The sequence below is a fragment of the Macaca thibetana genome, chromosome 10 (genome assembly GCF_024542745.1).
Source record: "Macaca thibetana thibetana isolate TM-01 chromosome 10, ASM2454274v1, whole genome shotgun sequence".
In the NCBI taxonomy this organism is placed as follows: Eukaryota; Metazoa; Chordata; class Mammalia; order Primates; family Cercopithecidae; genus Macaca; species Macaca thibetana.
This window is the reverse complement of record NC_065587.1, coordinates 89,199,790-89,214,365: the sequence shown is the minus strand read 5'-3', so window position 1 is coordinate 89,214,365 and position 14,576 is coordinate 89,199,790. Positions and strand designations below refer to the sequence as shown.

At 40.0% G+C, this 14,576-nt stretch overlaps 1 protein-coding gene across 4 annotated transcripts in view; it reads left to right on the top strand.

The window, feature by feature from the left end:
- Positions 1-14,576, top strand: part of RALGAPA2 (Ral GTPase activating protein catalytic subunit alpha 2) — a 321,485-nt gene that overhangs the window by 173,691 nt on the left and 133,218 nt on the right. For all 4 annotated transcript variants that reach the window (XM_050745426.1, XM_050745427.1, XM_050745428.1 and 1 more), the window contains 6 exons: positions 626-754; positions 1,606-1,664; positions 5,693-5,801; positions 11,172-11,282; positions 12,614-12,682; positions 12,963-13,100. In XM_050745426.1, the coding sequence (XP_050601383.1) occupies positions 626-754; positions 1,606-1,664; positions 5,693-5,801; positions 11,172-11,282; positions 12,614-12,682; positions 12,963-13,100 (615 nt within the window). The remainder of the gene's footprint in view (positions 1-625; positions 755-1,605; positions 1,665-5,692; positions 5,802-11,171; positions 11,283-12,613; positions 12,683-12,962; positions 13,101-14,576) is intronic.

Genomic DNA, 14,576 nt, shown 5'->3' with positions numbered 1-14,576 from the left:
CAGGTGATCCGCCCGCCTCGGTCTCCCAAAGTGCTGGGATTACAGGTGTGAGCCACTGCACCTGGACGTGCCTTTTTAAATATATACCTAATTCTAACACTGGGCAAATAAGAGAAAAGTATCTCACTAGATATAGTGATATAGTATCTCATCATATGTTGTTTCATAAAGTAGTTCTTGGTGATAGACAGGAAATGTGATAGCTTGTCTTCTCTTTCTACCCTCTGATAGTTACCTCCATCTCTACTTCTCTATGAATTCTCCTTAATTGTTCTTAGCAGCAAAATGATACTAAGTTGATATCCTTTACCCTGCTTTGTTGAGAACATTAGCAGTAAAACAATGTAAACAGTCATGACAGAGTCATTGGCCTTTCTAATTCTGAATGAATCTGCACATCAGTTTCCACAACACTTGTTTACCTCCAAGTATAGTGATATTTTCCATTCCTTAGAAATTTGTTTTTCCGTTTGGGCAAACCTCTTTTGCTTAAATATTCACCCGGAAGAGAATAACTCGACCAAGTTTGGTATTTTTTATCTAGGATGAAGAATAAAACGTCACTTATTTAATGTTTCTAACTTACAAAAAGGGAAATGTGTGTGCTTCTCTTCCTTATGTGCAGGCGCCTCGTTCAGAGGCTGTCACTGTCCTTGGCTCTCTGGTCTGCTTTCCAAATACCTACCAGGAGATTCCTTTACTGCAGTCAGTGCCAGAAGTAAATGAGGCCATTACAGGAACTGAAGATGTCAAGGTACATAATGCATTTGACTGTATCTCAAGTTTAGCACTTTTTATAATTCTGGCTGTATGATTATCTCTTCCATTAGTATATATTAATCTGCGTATTCCTGAAATTTTGTTGTATCTTTTAAATGTTTCAGTAGGTGTTTTTAGAAGGCTATTCGTGGGCTATACATACGTTAAATTCAGAGCATATTGCAGTTAGACCTTATAGCTATAGCTAAAGCAGGTGTTTTTTGTTATACCTGTTTATTGGGCCTAGGGATCATAATTATGTAGTGAATTGCCTTTGGTAATAATTTTATTAACTTAATTAACTGCATTAGTGCATCAAGTTAATTTATAAGAAATAATGGAAGTAAGCTAAATACTCAATCACATTGTTGGCCTGATTAAATATTACTAATAATTTGAGATTCTAAATTATTTATTGGCAAATAAAAGTAAGCATTTGTTCTCTCCTCAGCTGACTTTGAGGTAAACAAAAATGCTTTTAGAATCCCAGAATCAATCAAACTATAAAACATAATTACAGTATATAATTCAATGTACAACATTTAATTCAATTAAAGTAAAAGAAAACCGAGATTTTCCTATCTGGAAGTCTCATTTGCTTTATACCAGAAGCGCTCCACTCCCACGGGCTGAATGGCTTAGGGAGGCCCTGTGGAGACTCCCATCCTCCACCACCCACTCCCCCGAGCCCAGTGTTCTTCTCGCCTCAGGCTCTCACTCATAGATGAGCTCTCTGAGCTCCCTGGTTGAACTTCAGTAGTTCCTGGCTGCCTGGAACATGGTCAGAACATGTGGGAAACCAACTATGACAAAAAGTTTTTATTTTACTTAATTTTGTGTTTTTAGCATTACCTCATAAATATTTTACTGAAGAATGCCACAGAAGAACCAAATGAATATGCAAGGTAAATGTTGAATAAGAGGTAAACTATTTTAGAATTTTAAGATACACATTTATGTGTAAGTAGTTAATGTTACAAAAGAAAACACTTATTCTTTCACATAGCTCTTATACAGACTGAAAAGTATAGGAAGAATGATGCCAGGAAGATGCTTTGCATGATTATTTAAAAAGGTATCATTATTAAGTAAAAATTGTAAAGTGCAGAAGAGTATACATAATACACTATTTTGTGTGAGAAAAAGCAAGATTACAAATATAATCATGTATCCTCTAATTAATTTTCAAGAAGAAAGAAAATGAAAATATAAACCAAATATTTATAGAAATATAAATATATAAATATAAATAGTTGGTGTATGTGTAGGGTAGTGACTCTCAACCAGTGACGATCTTTTACCCCAGGAGACATTTGGCAGTGTCTGGAAACATTTTGGCTGCTTCTGCCAGGCATCTGAGGTAGCCAGCAACCTATGACCAAGATACATGAGGTTTTCTGAGCCACTTATGTGATAAAAAGTTTCTGCCTCTCCTCCCAAGGTGAAGACCAAAGCTGGGAATGCTGATGGAGGGGAACACCTGTCTCCGATCCTCAATTTCAAACCCCATAAGGTCACCAGAAGCCCAGCTCAGCCTCTTACTCCCTCCTAGGAACGGTTCATGTTCTGCTCCCTCTGTAGCCTCATTCCAAGACAACAGCCCATCATTCCTCACTGCCTTATCAGCCATTTGATGATTTTAAGGGTTTTTTTCTCTTGTATTTTGTATAATTTCTTTGGTTATCTTCAGTAGATGGGTTAGTCCAAATTTCCTAGTCTGCTGTTACCAGAAGCTAAACTGATAATAATTTGCAAATATTAAGCTAACATTGCATTTTTGGATAACCTCAACTTGGTTTATGTGATACCAGACCTGGTTTGGCTAATATTTTGTTCAGGAAAATTGCTTTTATATTGATGGCCTGTAATATTCCTTCCCCATCCTTCGCTTATCAGGTTTAATTATAAGGTTATAAAGTCTCACAAAATGAGTTAAGTACTATTTCATTTTCTTTCACTGGAAAGAGTTTTTACAGAATTAGAATTAATATTCTTGTGTATTTAGTAGACCTTGGTGGTAAAACTACCTAGGTCTAATATTTTCTTGATGAGAAGATTAACCACTGACTCATTCTCTTCAGTGATTTTAGGACTATTAAGGTTTCCTTCTTCTTTTTTTTTTTTTTTTTTTCTTTTTTGACAGTATTGATGAACCAAACTTTTCTAGGAATTAGCCCATTTCACCTAAATTTTAAAATATACTGGTATATGAGTTATCTCTATTATATTTTATCTCTTTCACTTCTATGGTTACATCCACTTTTTAAATCTCTGACACGTTTTTTGTATCCTCTGATTTTCTGAAGTAGTCTTGCTAAAGATTTGTCAATTTTATTAGTCTTTTCAAAGACTAGCCTTTGGTCTTTGTTCAACTTCTCTGTTGTATATTTGCTTTTATTTCCCACTCTCTGCTCTTTTCTATCCTTCCTTTTGTTTTCTTTACAATCTTACCTTTAAGGTTATATATTATTTTCTTACCTTTAAGGTTATATATTTAGTATATTAATTTCTCCTTTACAGAGATAAACATTTAAGACTACATGTTTATTGCTAGTTACTACTTTGTCTGAATTCTATAGGTATCTTTTTGTTACTGATGTCTTAGTTAATTGCATTATGGATCAAAATGTCTTACAACAGTCTGAAATTGTTGAAATTTGCTTAATGACCTACTAGGTAGTCAGTTTTTGTCAATATCTCATATAAACTTGAAAAAAATGTATGCCCTGTTCTTTGTTGGGCATAGTGTTCTAGTTGTGTTTATTAAATTTTTTTAATCCTGGGCTTCAAATATTCTGTATCCTGTCTGATTTTTTTTCATCAGCTTGATCACCTTCTGGAAGAAAAATGTTATAATCTCCTGCTATTTTGGTGTGTTTATGTATTTCTCCTTATATACTGTCAAATTTTGCTTTATATATTTTGAGGCTATGTGATTAGTTACATAAAAGTTTAGAATTGTCCTATACAGTGAATCAAATATTTTATATTTTTTTAGTGACTCTTTATTTCTAAGGAGGATTTTTTTTATCTTAAAGACCACTGGTTTAGTTACTTTTAAGTAATACTTTCTATTCTTTTTAATTAACCTTTTTATATTCTTCTTTTAGATATCTTTGCAAAAACTGTATATATCCAGATTTTATAATTTTATCCCATCTGATCTTTATTTTTTAACTGAAGCTTTAGGTTCATTTTCATTTGTTATAATTACTGATCTGTTTGGATATACTTCTTTTATCATATGTTATACTTTATTTTTAATAGGAAAGAAAGATCCAATTAAAAATAAGGTACTTCTTTTATTTCTCCTTTATCTTGCCTTCATTTCCCCATCCCCTGTTTTTCTTTCTTCTTCTTTTTTTTTTTTTTTTTTTTTTTTTTTTGGATTTTTCTCCATTCTATTTATTACCTCAATTGTTTTTAAATCGTAGGCTCCCTTTCCTTCTTTTAGAGGTTATACTAGATATTTGAACACGCATACTTACCAAGCCTGCAGTTAGTCTCTCGTTACTCTCTTCCTGAACAGTGCGTGTTCCTCAGAACATAATTCCCTGATTTTGCTCCTACCTCACTGAACTTTCTCCTTTCTGTCCCCTTTGCTGACCTTTCCTCCTCTACCTAACCTCTGATGAATGTTAGAGTGACTCAGGGTTTAGGGCTGGGCCTATTCTCTGTATGACTTCCTGGGTACTCTTATTCTGATCAGCCTTTAAATACCATCTTCCCTCTGATTTATTTATCTGCCTCTTCATTGAGCCCCTTTTATACTCAGACTTATATATTAAACTGCCTACTTGACATCTCAACTTGAATGTTTTAACACAACTATAACTGCACCCTTGAGTCTGCTTCTGACCCCCCTACCCCGCCTCCGAGCTGACTGTCCCTCAGATTTCATCTCACCACATGGCCCCACCATTCCCCCAGGTTTTCAGTTAAGAAATTTAGAGAAAACCCTTGATTTCTTCTTTTTCCTACACCTACTGCATCTAAATCATAAAGTCTTGGCAATTCTTCTTCCTCTCTTTTTAGTTCAGAAAGCCAAATTTCTGTGGAGTTAAAAACAGAATAGAAATGCATATGGCATGGTCAGCTTTCTGTAAAGAGTATCTGGTCCTAGCACATTGTTTAGAGGAATTAACAGTGAAATTTATTTTGAAAGTTGTATTTAAATATACTTTAAAATAAAATATAGCATTTGTTTTATGTTTGTGGTAGGTATTGTGCATATTACTGTAAAGAAAACAATTACAAACTCCATTTTTGGCAGTTTCCTCAGATTTATGTTTTTTATTCTTCCTCAAAAATATCTTGAAACAGTAAAATGTAATAACCTATTAGTTTCAACAAAACTAGATAAGCTGGGCACAGTGGCTCACGCTTGTAATCCCAGCACTTTGGGAGGCCAAGGTGGGTGGATCACGAGGTCAGGGGTTTGAGACCAGCCTGACCAACATGGTGAAACCCTGTCTCTACTGAAAATACAAAAATTATTTTGTGGTGGTGGGCGCCTGTGGTCCCAGCTACTCGGGAGGCTGAGGCAGGAGAATTGCTGGAACCCGGGAGGTGGAGGTTGCAGTGAACTGAGATCGCACCACTGCACTCCAGCCTAGGTGACAAAGCGAGACTGTCTCAAAACAAAAACAAAAACAAATCAAAACTAAGTGGTACATGGGCTGTGACAATTAACAGAAAATATACCATTCAATTAAATATTTAAGTACTAAACCATTATCAATATTTCTATTTGTCCTGAAAATTGGCCTATTGAGGATTCTTTATCTTTCCTTTCAAGAAGACATTCTGCTAATAAATCTACAATTTTTGCTATTTTGTATAAATAGATTTAAAGTGTTTTGTTATTTGAAAATATCGAGAAAGTTTATTAAGTTTCATGAGAGTTTTCCTCTGTTTTCTTCTTTTTAAAAAGATGCATTGCTGTTTGCTCCCTTGGGGTCTGGATATGTGAAGAGCTTGCACAGTGTACAAGCCACCCTCAGGTGAAAGAGGCCATCAATGTGATAGGAGTAACTCTGAAGGTATTACCAGTTTGTGGTGCTGATTGGACATTAAGCCATATCTGAGGCATTTAACAGTTTGAGTTTGAATTAGCCCCATCTTTTTTATCCCCCAAATGATAGAAGGATTGTGATTCCCATTGCATGTGCTGCGAGGCTCCCGGGAGGGGCACCGACGGCTGCTCCCCTGCTGGCAGCTGCAGCCCAGCCACCAGTGTCTCGAGGTTCCTGGACCAGTGGCCAGATGGGTTCCTCTGGTGGCTGGGAAGCTCCTGCTGCAAAGAGGACACCTGTCACCTGTTGGTGCGAGTGACAAGAGAGTGGGGTCTCGTGCTGTGGCCTCTTCAGCAGGCCTGGGAGAGACCTCCACAGCTTCTATTTAGGCCCCTCAGTGTTTACCATCTGACTGAATCTTGGGCACTTTAAGGACATCTTTCTCTCTTTGTTCTGTTAATGAGAAGAAGAACTGCCATTCCCTGGGCACTCACACTAGGTCGGAGTAATGGCGAACTCTAAATACTTTTGTTAATCTTCAAGACAGCTCTGCAAGATAGATGTTGCAATTTCTGTTTTATACCAGAGGAAATCAAGGCCCAGAGAAATTAGGTCACAAGCCTGAGGCCACACAGGTGTAAGTGATGGAACCAGCAATAAAAGCAGATCTGTGCGGCATTAAAGACAAGCTTGAGCTTTCACATGTGCTGTTAGGCTGCCTCTAAGCCAAAGCTCAAATCCTGCTGGGTCCTTTCCTGGGTCCTGCTTGGAAATGGTGGTAATAAATAGCATTGCCATTATCACCCTTAGGGAACCAGTGAGTGCCTGGTCTCTGCCACGCGCTGTGCTGAGGGTTTTATGTAAGTTTTTAGTTCAGGGGTAAGTGTCCTCAGTTTACTGGTGGAGAAACAGGTGCAGGAGCATTCAAGGCCCTAGAATGACCACCTCACTGAACCAAAGTTCAACCCCTGAACCATCCATCCACCTAACACCAGCATTCAGGCTGCTGCGTGCCCTTCTGTGCTGCTGCCACACGCAGCTATAATAGCAACGGCACTTACAGCTGACGCCTGGGACAGTCGCCATCAGGCCAGCAACAGTCGCTGTTCCACCCTTTGTGTATTATCTGCTTCTGCGCATAGGATGACCAGCCAGTGCTGTCTCCCACCCTTGGCTTGGCGTCTGGCCCCTGCCTGACCAAACTCAATGCCTCCTGTTCCCCAAGTACACCCTCTGACCACCCCCATTGCTTCATCCTCCCCCATTTCTCCTCCACAACACCTGGGAGTGGAGGTGGGGGTGGTTGTTGTATTATGGGAGCTGGAAAAACACTTGCTGCTGATCCCTGTGATGAGGAATGGACAAATTATCCAACCACAGTATCACAGAAGAGTGCCCCTCCAGCCAGAGCAGGGTGCTGACCGCTGACCTTTGTCAGCAGATTTAATCCTCAGAGCTGCCCTGTGAGGGGAAGTGTCAGTGCCACCTCCACTTCACAAATGAGGTGGATGAGCTGACTAGGGACCAAAGGAGCTTGCCAAAGCCAAACCCAGAACACTCTGGCCACATGTGTGGAGTTTTGCACAACTGAGGTGTGTAGGACACCTCCTGACTCCCAAAGCCTTGGAGAAATATTTACATATAATTTATTAAAGTGAAAACAAGTTGGCTATAAATTGTATATCAATGTAGATCCCAATTCATTTTTAAATACCCTTTTTCAATTCTAAGATCTGTTTTTAAATTTTTAATTTTTCTTAAATCTAGAGGTATATAGTTAATGTAAGGCGGTTCCCCCATCTCTATTCCTTCCATGGAAAAACTATTAATAACTCAGTGGTGTGTTAGATTGAAGGAGATAGACACACACAGACACACAGAGTCATGCATCACATAGTGATGGGGATACATTCTAAGAAAGTGTCACTAGGTGATTGCATTTTTGTGTGAATATCATTAAGAGTATTACAGAAACCTGGATGGTTTCTGGACTTTGTGGGATGGCTTGTTGCTCTGAGGTTATAAACCTATACAGCACACTACTGTACTGAATACTGTAGGAACTGAATATTGAATTGGAACACAATTGTGAGTACTTGGGTCTCTAAACATGTCTGGACATAGAAAAGGTACAGTAAAAATATGGCACTATAAGCTTATGGGACTAGTGTTATATCTGCAGTGCTTACCAAATGTTTCCAAAAACATTGTTAGGAGGTACATGACTGTATATGTGTATCTCTGTATAATACAGAAAAGAGATAGAAAATGCTAACAGAGTAGAAGGATAGATAATCTTTCTGCAACTTTTCATAATTTGGGGGGAAAATATAAGATACCAGAAAAACAATGTGGTTACCACATACTGAGCTCTTCCTCTGTCCGCTATCCCAGCACAGCATAGAGACTGTCCTGCTGAATCCTCCCGCCTCTGGATAGCAGTAAAAGGGAAGAGGACTGAGGAACGTCAAAGAACTGGCTCCAGCTTGAATTGCTAAGAAAGCAGAGGGATCAGGATGCAGCCAAGTTGTTGGGTCTTTAACCATTATTAATAACAGGAAACTCATTGACTTAAGTCCTGGTCTCTGAGGACACCTCCCTCCCCACTTCCCTCTTCCCCTGCCTCCCTCCAGTTCCCATGTTGCTGTGGCAACTGGGTTGTTTTACCTAAGGACATAGCACATAAATCAAAGAACTGAGGACTGGAAGGGAAAGAGTTGCTACAAGGAACAAGAAGAACAGCCACCACTATGAGAACAGGGGATTCTAGGAGGCTTTGGGGTTCTGCCAGGAGGGAGAGACATGGAGAAAGAGGAGGCAGTGGGGTCATCGGCCCCACCGCCAGCTGAGCCTCCGCCTGCTTTTTGGGTAGCGGAGAGTGCAAGCCCTGGCAGGGCTTCCTGCTTTACGGGCTCCACGTAAAGCCAGTGCCACCTCTCTTGTAAGAACCCTTCAGAAATGCCCTGCAAAGGTGACCTAGGTGTGCCCTTGAATGTGCAGAGCATTCCACTCAGCGAGGCCTTGCTTGGCTGGTTTGTTTATGGTGGGCATGGGGTGGTTGGGGGAGGTGGTTCTAAGCCATAGCCATACTCACCAACTCTTGTGAGCTGTCCAGCCCTGCTCCTTTTCCCACCCCGTCTTCTGAGACATCACTGACTTTCCTCCTTCTCCTTACCCCATTGTTGTTTCTGGCTTTGAGTCCTGCCAGCTGTACTTCCTTAATGCCCATTGAATGCCCATGGTCTGTCCCACCCACTACCCAAGTCCATCCCTCACACAGCTTACCCTGCCAATATGGAGCCTCCTGATCGGAGTCACCAGTCCTAGACTGGCCCCCAAAGATCACTATTCATACCACTGTCAGCGGGATATGTCCACACACAGGCTGACCAGTACAGCCCACAGGCTGGAGCGCTCATCATGGCTCTCTGTCGGTATTCTGTGACTGTATGCTGGAGAAGTGAGAGAGCAAATGAATGGCTTATTTCATCTCCACCATTCCCCACTCCTTCATTACATGTCAGTAACACCACCCTGCTTGCAGCCCCCTGTATCTGACCGACCTTTCCTACCTTGGTGCCTGGGCCCTGCCACCCATGCCTGGAAGGAGACCCCACATCCCCCCTGCGTTCTCCCAGGAGCAGCTTAGCTCTCCTCTCCTTCCACGTTGCCGTCTCTCTGCCTGTTTTCCCCCAAGCCCCATGTCCCATTACTCTCTGCCCATAGCTTTTTTGTCTTGTCGGTCAGCTCTCAGAATTTCCCTTATCTGTTTCCAGCTTCTTGAGTTCAGAGCTTTGCCAGCCTTATCTTTCCACCTGGTGACTCTACCACTGTGGTGCAGCAGCAGCACACACAGTGCCCGCTCATGTTCTCCCACTCCCTCCGAGTTTCATCTTCACCTTAGGCACACCACGCACATCCTTAAGGGGGGCATGCTAGGCATTAAAGATATAGTGGTGAACAATATATGCAGACAAAAAAAAAAAAAAAAAAAAAAAAAAAAAAAAAAAAAAAACAAAAAAAAAAAAAAAAAAAAAAAAAAAAAAAAAGAAATAACAGACAAAAAGGTCAGCTCTGATAGCCTGTAATGCCATGAAGGAGATCTAATAGGGGAATAGGATGAAGCTGAAGAGCTGAGGGGGTGGGCCACCACCCAGCTCTCGGGGCAGTGTGGTGGCCTGAGGGAGGAGATGACATTTTGTGCCATAATTTGAAAGATATAACAACGCAAGCCACATGCAGACCTAGGGATTAAGTGTTCCAAGCAAAGTTTAGAAGGAGCAGGTGCAAAGGCCATGGGGCCAAAGCAAGCCAGAGTGTTTGAAAGATGGAACAAGGCTGGTGGAAATTGTATCGTCTGGGATGTGGGGTCTCTGTGGCCAGGGAAGGCTGTGAAGAGCCCCTGAGTGCAACTACTACAGCCCTGGGTTTAGCTAGTGCCTCTCAGGTAGGGGTAGTCAGTAACTGTTTATTCTGTAGAATTAAAAACCTTTCCCTTTCTTCTTCCTTATTCTATACATTTGTCACTGAGGCACTGAACATTGATGATGGTCTGCTTCATGTGGCTTAGAGTGAGGTGTCCCTACACCAGGGTCAGTGACGAATTTTTCCTGCCGTACATAATGAGTTATGGATAATGGTATAGCCCCATGTTCTGGCCAGGGAGAAGAGCAGAGGGTGCCCTTGTCCCTTCTATGCTCTCCCAGCATGAAAAAGTAAGACCCTTAAGGTGCTGCCCTTAGACATGGTACGTCACAATAAATGGAAGCATCCAGACCTTGGTGATGAGTTGAGATGCATGCCAGCCTCAGGAAACGTACTCAAAATAATTGAGTATACCATAATTCCTTCGTTATCTTCTCCTATACTCTAACTTTACACATTCTTAATATGTTATACATGTAGGTCAAGTTTTATTTCATAGGATAGAAAGCCATTTAATCAATCCCTGTTTCTCCATATGTAAAATGAAAATAACATCTACCTTGCAGAGCTGTCAGTGAAGATTTATCAATGAGAGAATGAGTAAAATCCTTGTAAAAGGTTCAGCATATGGGGATATGTTTTAATTTCCTCTATTTGTCAAAAATATGATTTCTGTGAGCTGAATAAGAAATTTGAAATTATGGTTTTAATTTCCAAATGAGTAAATGAAAGCTTCTTGTTCCTGTAGAACGCTATGTAAATTAACACAATGAGGCTAGAGAAGAGGCAGTTTTAAAATGGTGATGTGACGATGTCTAAACTCTCTGGTAGTAAGACATATTTTTCATCAATTTGAGGCAAAACAGATAAATGTAATCTATAAGGAACTGAGAGGAAGTAACTATTTTGTCCTTAAGAATGATGTACCTGTTAAGTTATGTGTCTGCTTTGGGATTTGGTTTCCTTTTATAGTTTCCCAACAAAATCGTGGCCCAGGTAGCTTGCGATGTGCTTCAGTTGCTGGTTTCCTACTGGGAGAAACTTCAGATGTTTGAAACCTCTCTGCCTCGGAAAATGGCAGAAGTAAGTCTTTTTTTTCTGGAATACTAAAACATAAGCATTTTCTTTTTATTGTATTTGATATTTAATTAATTATAAATGTTCAAATAATTGTTAGAGAACCGACTATTAAATTGCCACAAGTCACTCGTTTTAAGATTAAGTTAGACTGGTTCTTCTCAGCTGTGATTTCAGGCACTATGTAAAGAAGCCAGCAGTGTTCCAGACAGAGGCTTATACTTGGGGAGTTTGAAAGGCAGGCACGACCACAACAAAGAAACCTTTTGTAGATTGGGCTTCATTCATCAAGAGCAATTTGGATGGTGCCAACAAGGAGTAGGCAGCTGGTTATGATGCCCTCCGTGAGGGGTGGAGGGGGCGGCTGTTGTGTAAAACAGAAGTCTCTCCCAGACTAAAGCCCTGGACCCCACTTTCTGCCCTAGCAGGATTACTGGCCGTAATGAGATTGCTACCATGATAACCTCTGTGTGGGTAACTGGTGGGAGAGAGGGGTGGAAGGAATAGGAAGAATCTTCTCAACAGTCATATCCTGAAGGCCACTTGCGTCCAAGTGTGCTTCGCCTGTACACAAGCAAGCACCGTCACTCCCATAGGTGTCCATGGGATAAGGCACTTCTACTGAGTTTTATAGCTGCACTTTTAACACATGCCCTGTTCTTATACATCCAGTGGTAACTCTTCGAGGAAATTTGATTTGTCCCCGTGAGGTATTACAAGGAGAGAGAAGAAGTGATGTTGGTTTATTTTCTCTCAGCCCTAGACAGATTTCCCTGGAAAGATCACTTTGTTCTCTCAGAGGTACATTAAAAGGCACAAGTGATTTTTGACCTTAAGTGACCTAGAGTGAAATGGAGTTTGGACATGGGAACATAAAATGCTCTGAAATGGAAAGTAGGGTTTTGGGGTGACGATGTAATTTATCGTCTAAATGGGACTGCTTTTGAGAATGAAAGGGGTGCTGTTTACACCAGGACAGCAGGTGGAGAAAATGGGAGCATTTTCATAATTATTTTTGGAAGTGTTTTTTCACTTCACTATGAAAACTGTGGAAACTGATGTTCAGAATTATGTGACTGCAGAGAGAAATACTCTTTTCTCTGTCTTCCCCCCTAATTTTTCAACCAGAAAAGTAGAGTAGAAACTGGATGTGACCCCATTGTCTTTTCCTAATTTTCAAGATCACCACACAGCTGGCCCTCTGCTTTGTGTCACCTTTCTTTGGTGAGTTGGCACCAAGCTGGCCTTAGTTGCAAGGCCATCGTGGGATTCCTAACATGGGCTTACAAAGGCTTACAAATATGGTCTGTTTGATTGGGGATTTATCTTTTATGCAGATCCTTGTGGCCACAATTGCTTTTCTTTTACCAAGTGCAGAGTACTCCTCAGTGGAAACAGACAAGAAGGTAGGTGGCACATTAACTAAGTTTTTCCTAGAGTTTTTATTTTAATGTAAGGTAAAATGATAAATAATGTTACAACTAGTGATATCCTTTGTAATATCCTTCTCTATTGGCCTTAACAGTCTTTTTTGTGAAAATGCTATTTATTTATTTACTTGCTTACCTGCCTATCTAGCACCTGCATGTCCACTGAATACTATGCGTAGGGACAATTCTCTTATTACTGCTTGTAGTGAGGTTTAAGAGACTGCAGCATAAGTTACCGGGCATGTTCTTCTTCCAGTTTATTGTGTCCTTGCTACTCTGCCTCTTGGACTGGTGCATGGCATTGCCCGTGAGTGTCCTTCTCCACCCCGTGTCCACGGCAGTCCTAGAGGAGCAGCATTCGGCCAGAGCCCCCTTGCTGGATTATATCTACAGGGTGAGTCTCCACCTGGGTCTGGGGGAATGGAGTGTGGGTTTATATGCCAGAGAACCACCAAAATATGTCTTATGCATGTACTTATTTGTCATTGCCCTTTTGAAAAGGATTTATGGTGGCTAAACTTTTTCTTAAAAAGTAAATAACTTGGCCAGGCACGGTGGCTCACGCCTGTAATCCCAGCACTTTGGGAGGCCGAGGTGGGCAGATCACGAGGTCAGGAGATTGAGACCATCCTGGCTAACAAGGTGAAACCCCGTCTCTACTAAAAGTACAAAAAATTAGCTGGGTGTGATGGCGGGCGCCTATAGTCCCAGCTACCCCTGGGAGGCAGAGCTTGGAGTGAGAGGCAATCTCGCCACTGCACTCCAGCCTGGGCAACAGAGCAAGACTCCATCTCAAAAAAAAAAAAAAAAAAATTATAAATAACTTAAGGACTGAAAGCAGAACAGATATAAAGAAGCAGTGGTTACCAAGTTAAAGATGCATGCATTTTACATGAGTATCATCTTTATTCTTTAAACAACTGCAGTTTTGTCAGAATTCTTCAATTTTCATGGAACATGTTCTATGTCTACTTAAGAAAGAACTGTTCATATTATAGGGATATCTACATTAACTTTTTCCCTAGGGCAAATAACTTCTTTTTAAAAAATTAATTTATTTTTGTTGCATATATTAGATGTACATATTTTCAGGGTACATTTGATAATTTGATACATTCACGTAATCAAATCAGGGTAATTGGGATGTCTGTCTTAAATGTTTATCTTTTCTTTATGCTAGGGACACTGGAATTATTGTCTTCTAGCTATTTTGAAATGTACAATTGATTAATGTTAACTACAGCCATCCTACTGATCTATAGAACACCAGGTCTTATTTCTTTTATCTAACTATTTGTATACAGCATTACTTTGACAAAATCTGTTTATCAAAGGAAGAAAAAGGTTTAATGGTCTCAGTAATCATTTTGCCTCAAAAAATTCTTAAGAAATAAATTAAGGAATTATTTCACATCAAAGTAATTAGCTTCATCATTTTTATAATACTTAAAATATTCTTAGTTAACCCCCCACCCCTTCCCCCCACACACATACACACTGATGACTAGGGGTGGCCTTTGTTCTGGATTGCTTATAATATCCTTCTGTAATTTGTCTTAACAGTCTCTCTCAAACCTTGGCTATTCATTTAGCATTTGCATGTCCACTGAATAATTACTGTTATGGAGGGAAAAGTCTGTGGTTTACTCTTTTACTAAGAAACCTTTAATAATAAAAGAAGAGTCCAAGTCACAGACTGATTACTTTATTGCCTTATTTTTAAAAGTCTTACTTTAAAAAAAATACCTAATTGTGGTTGAAATTCTACTAAAAAGTATTTGTGTATTCTTAAACGGTTTCTTCAGTAGTTAAAGATTTTAATAACTATATTAGGATTCATTAGATACTTCTGTTATTTTTGTGGCTTATA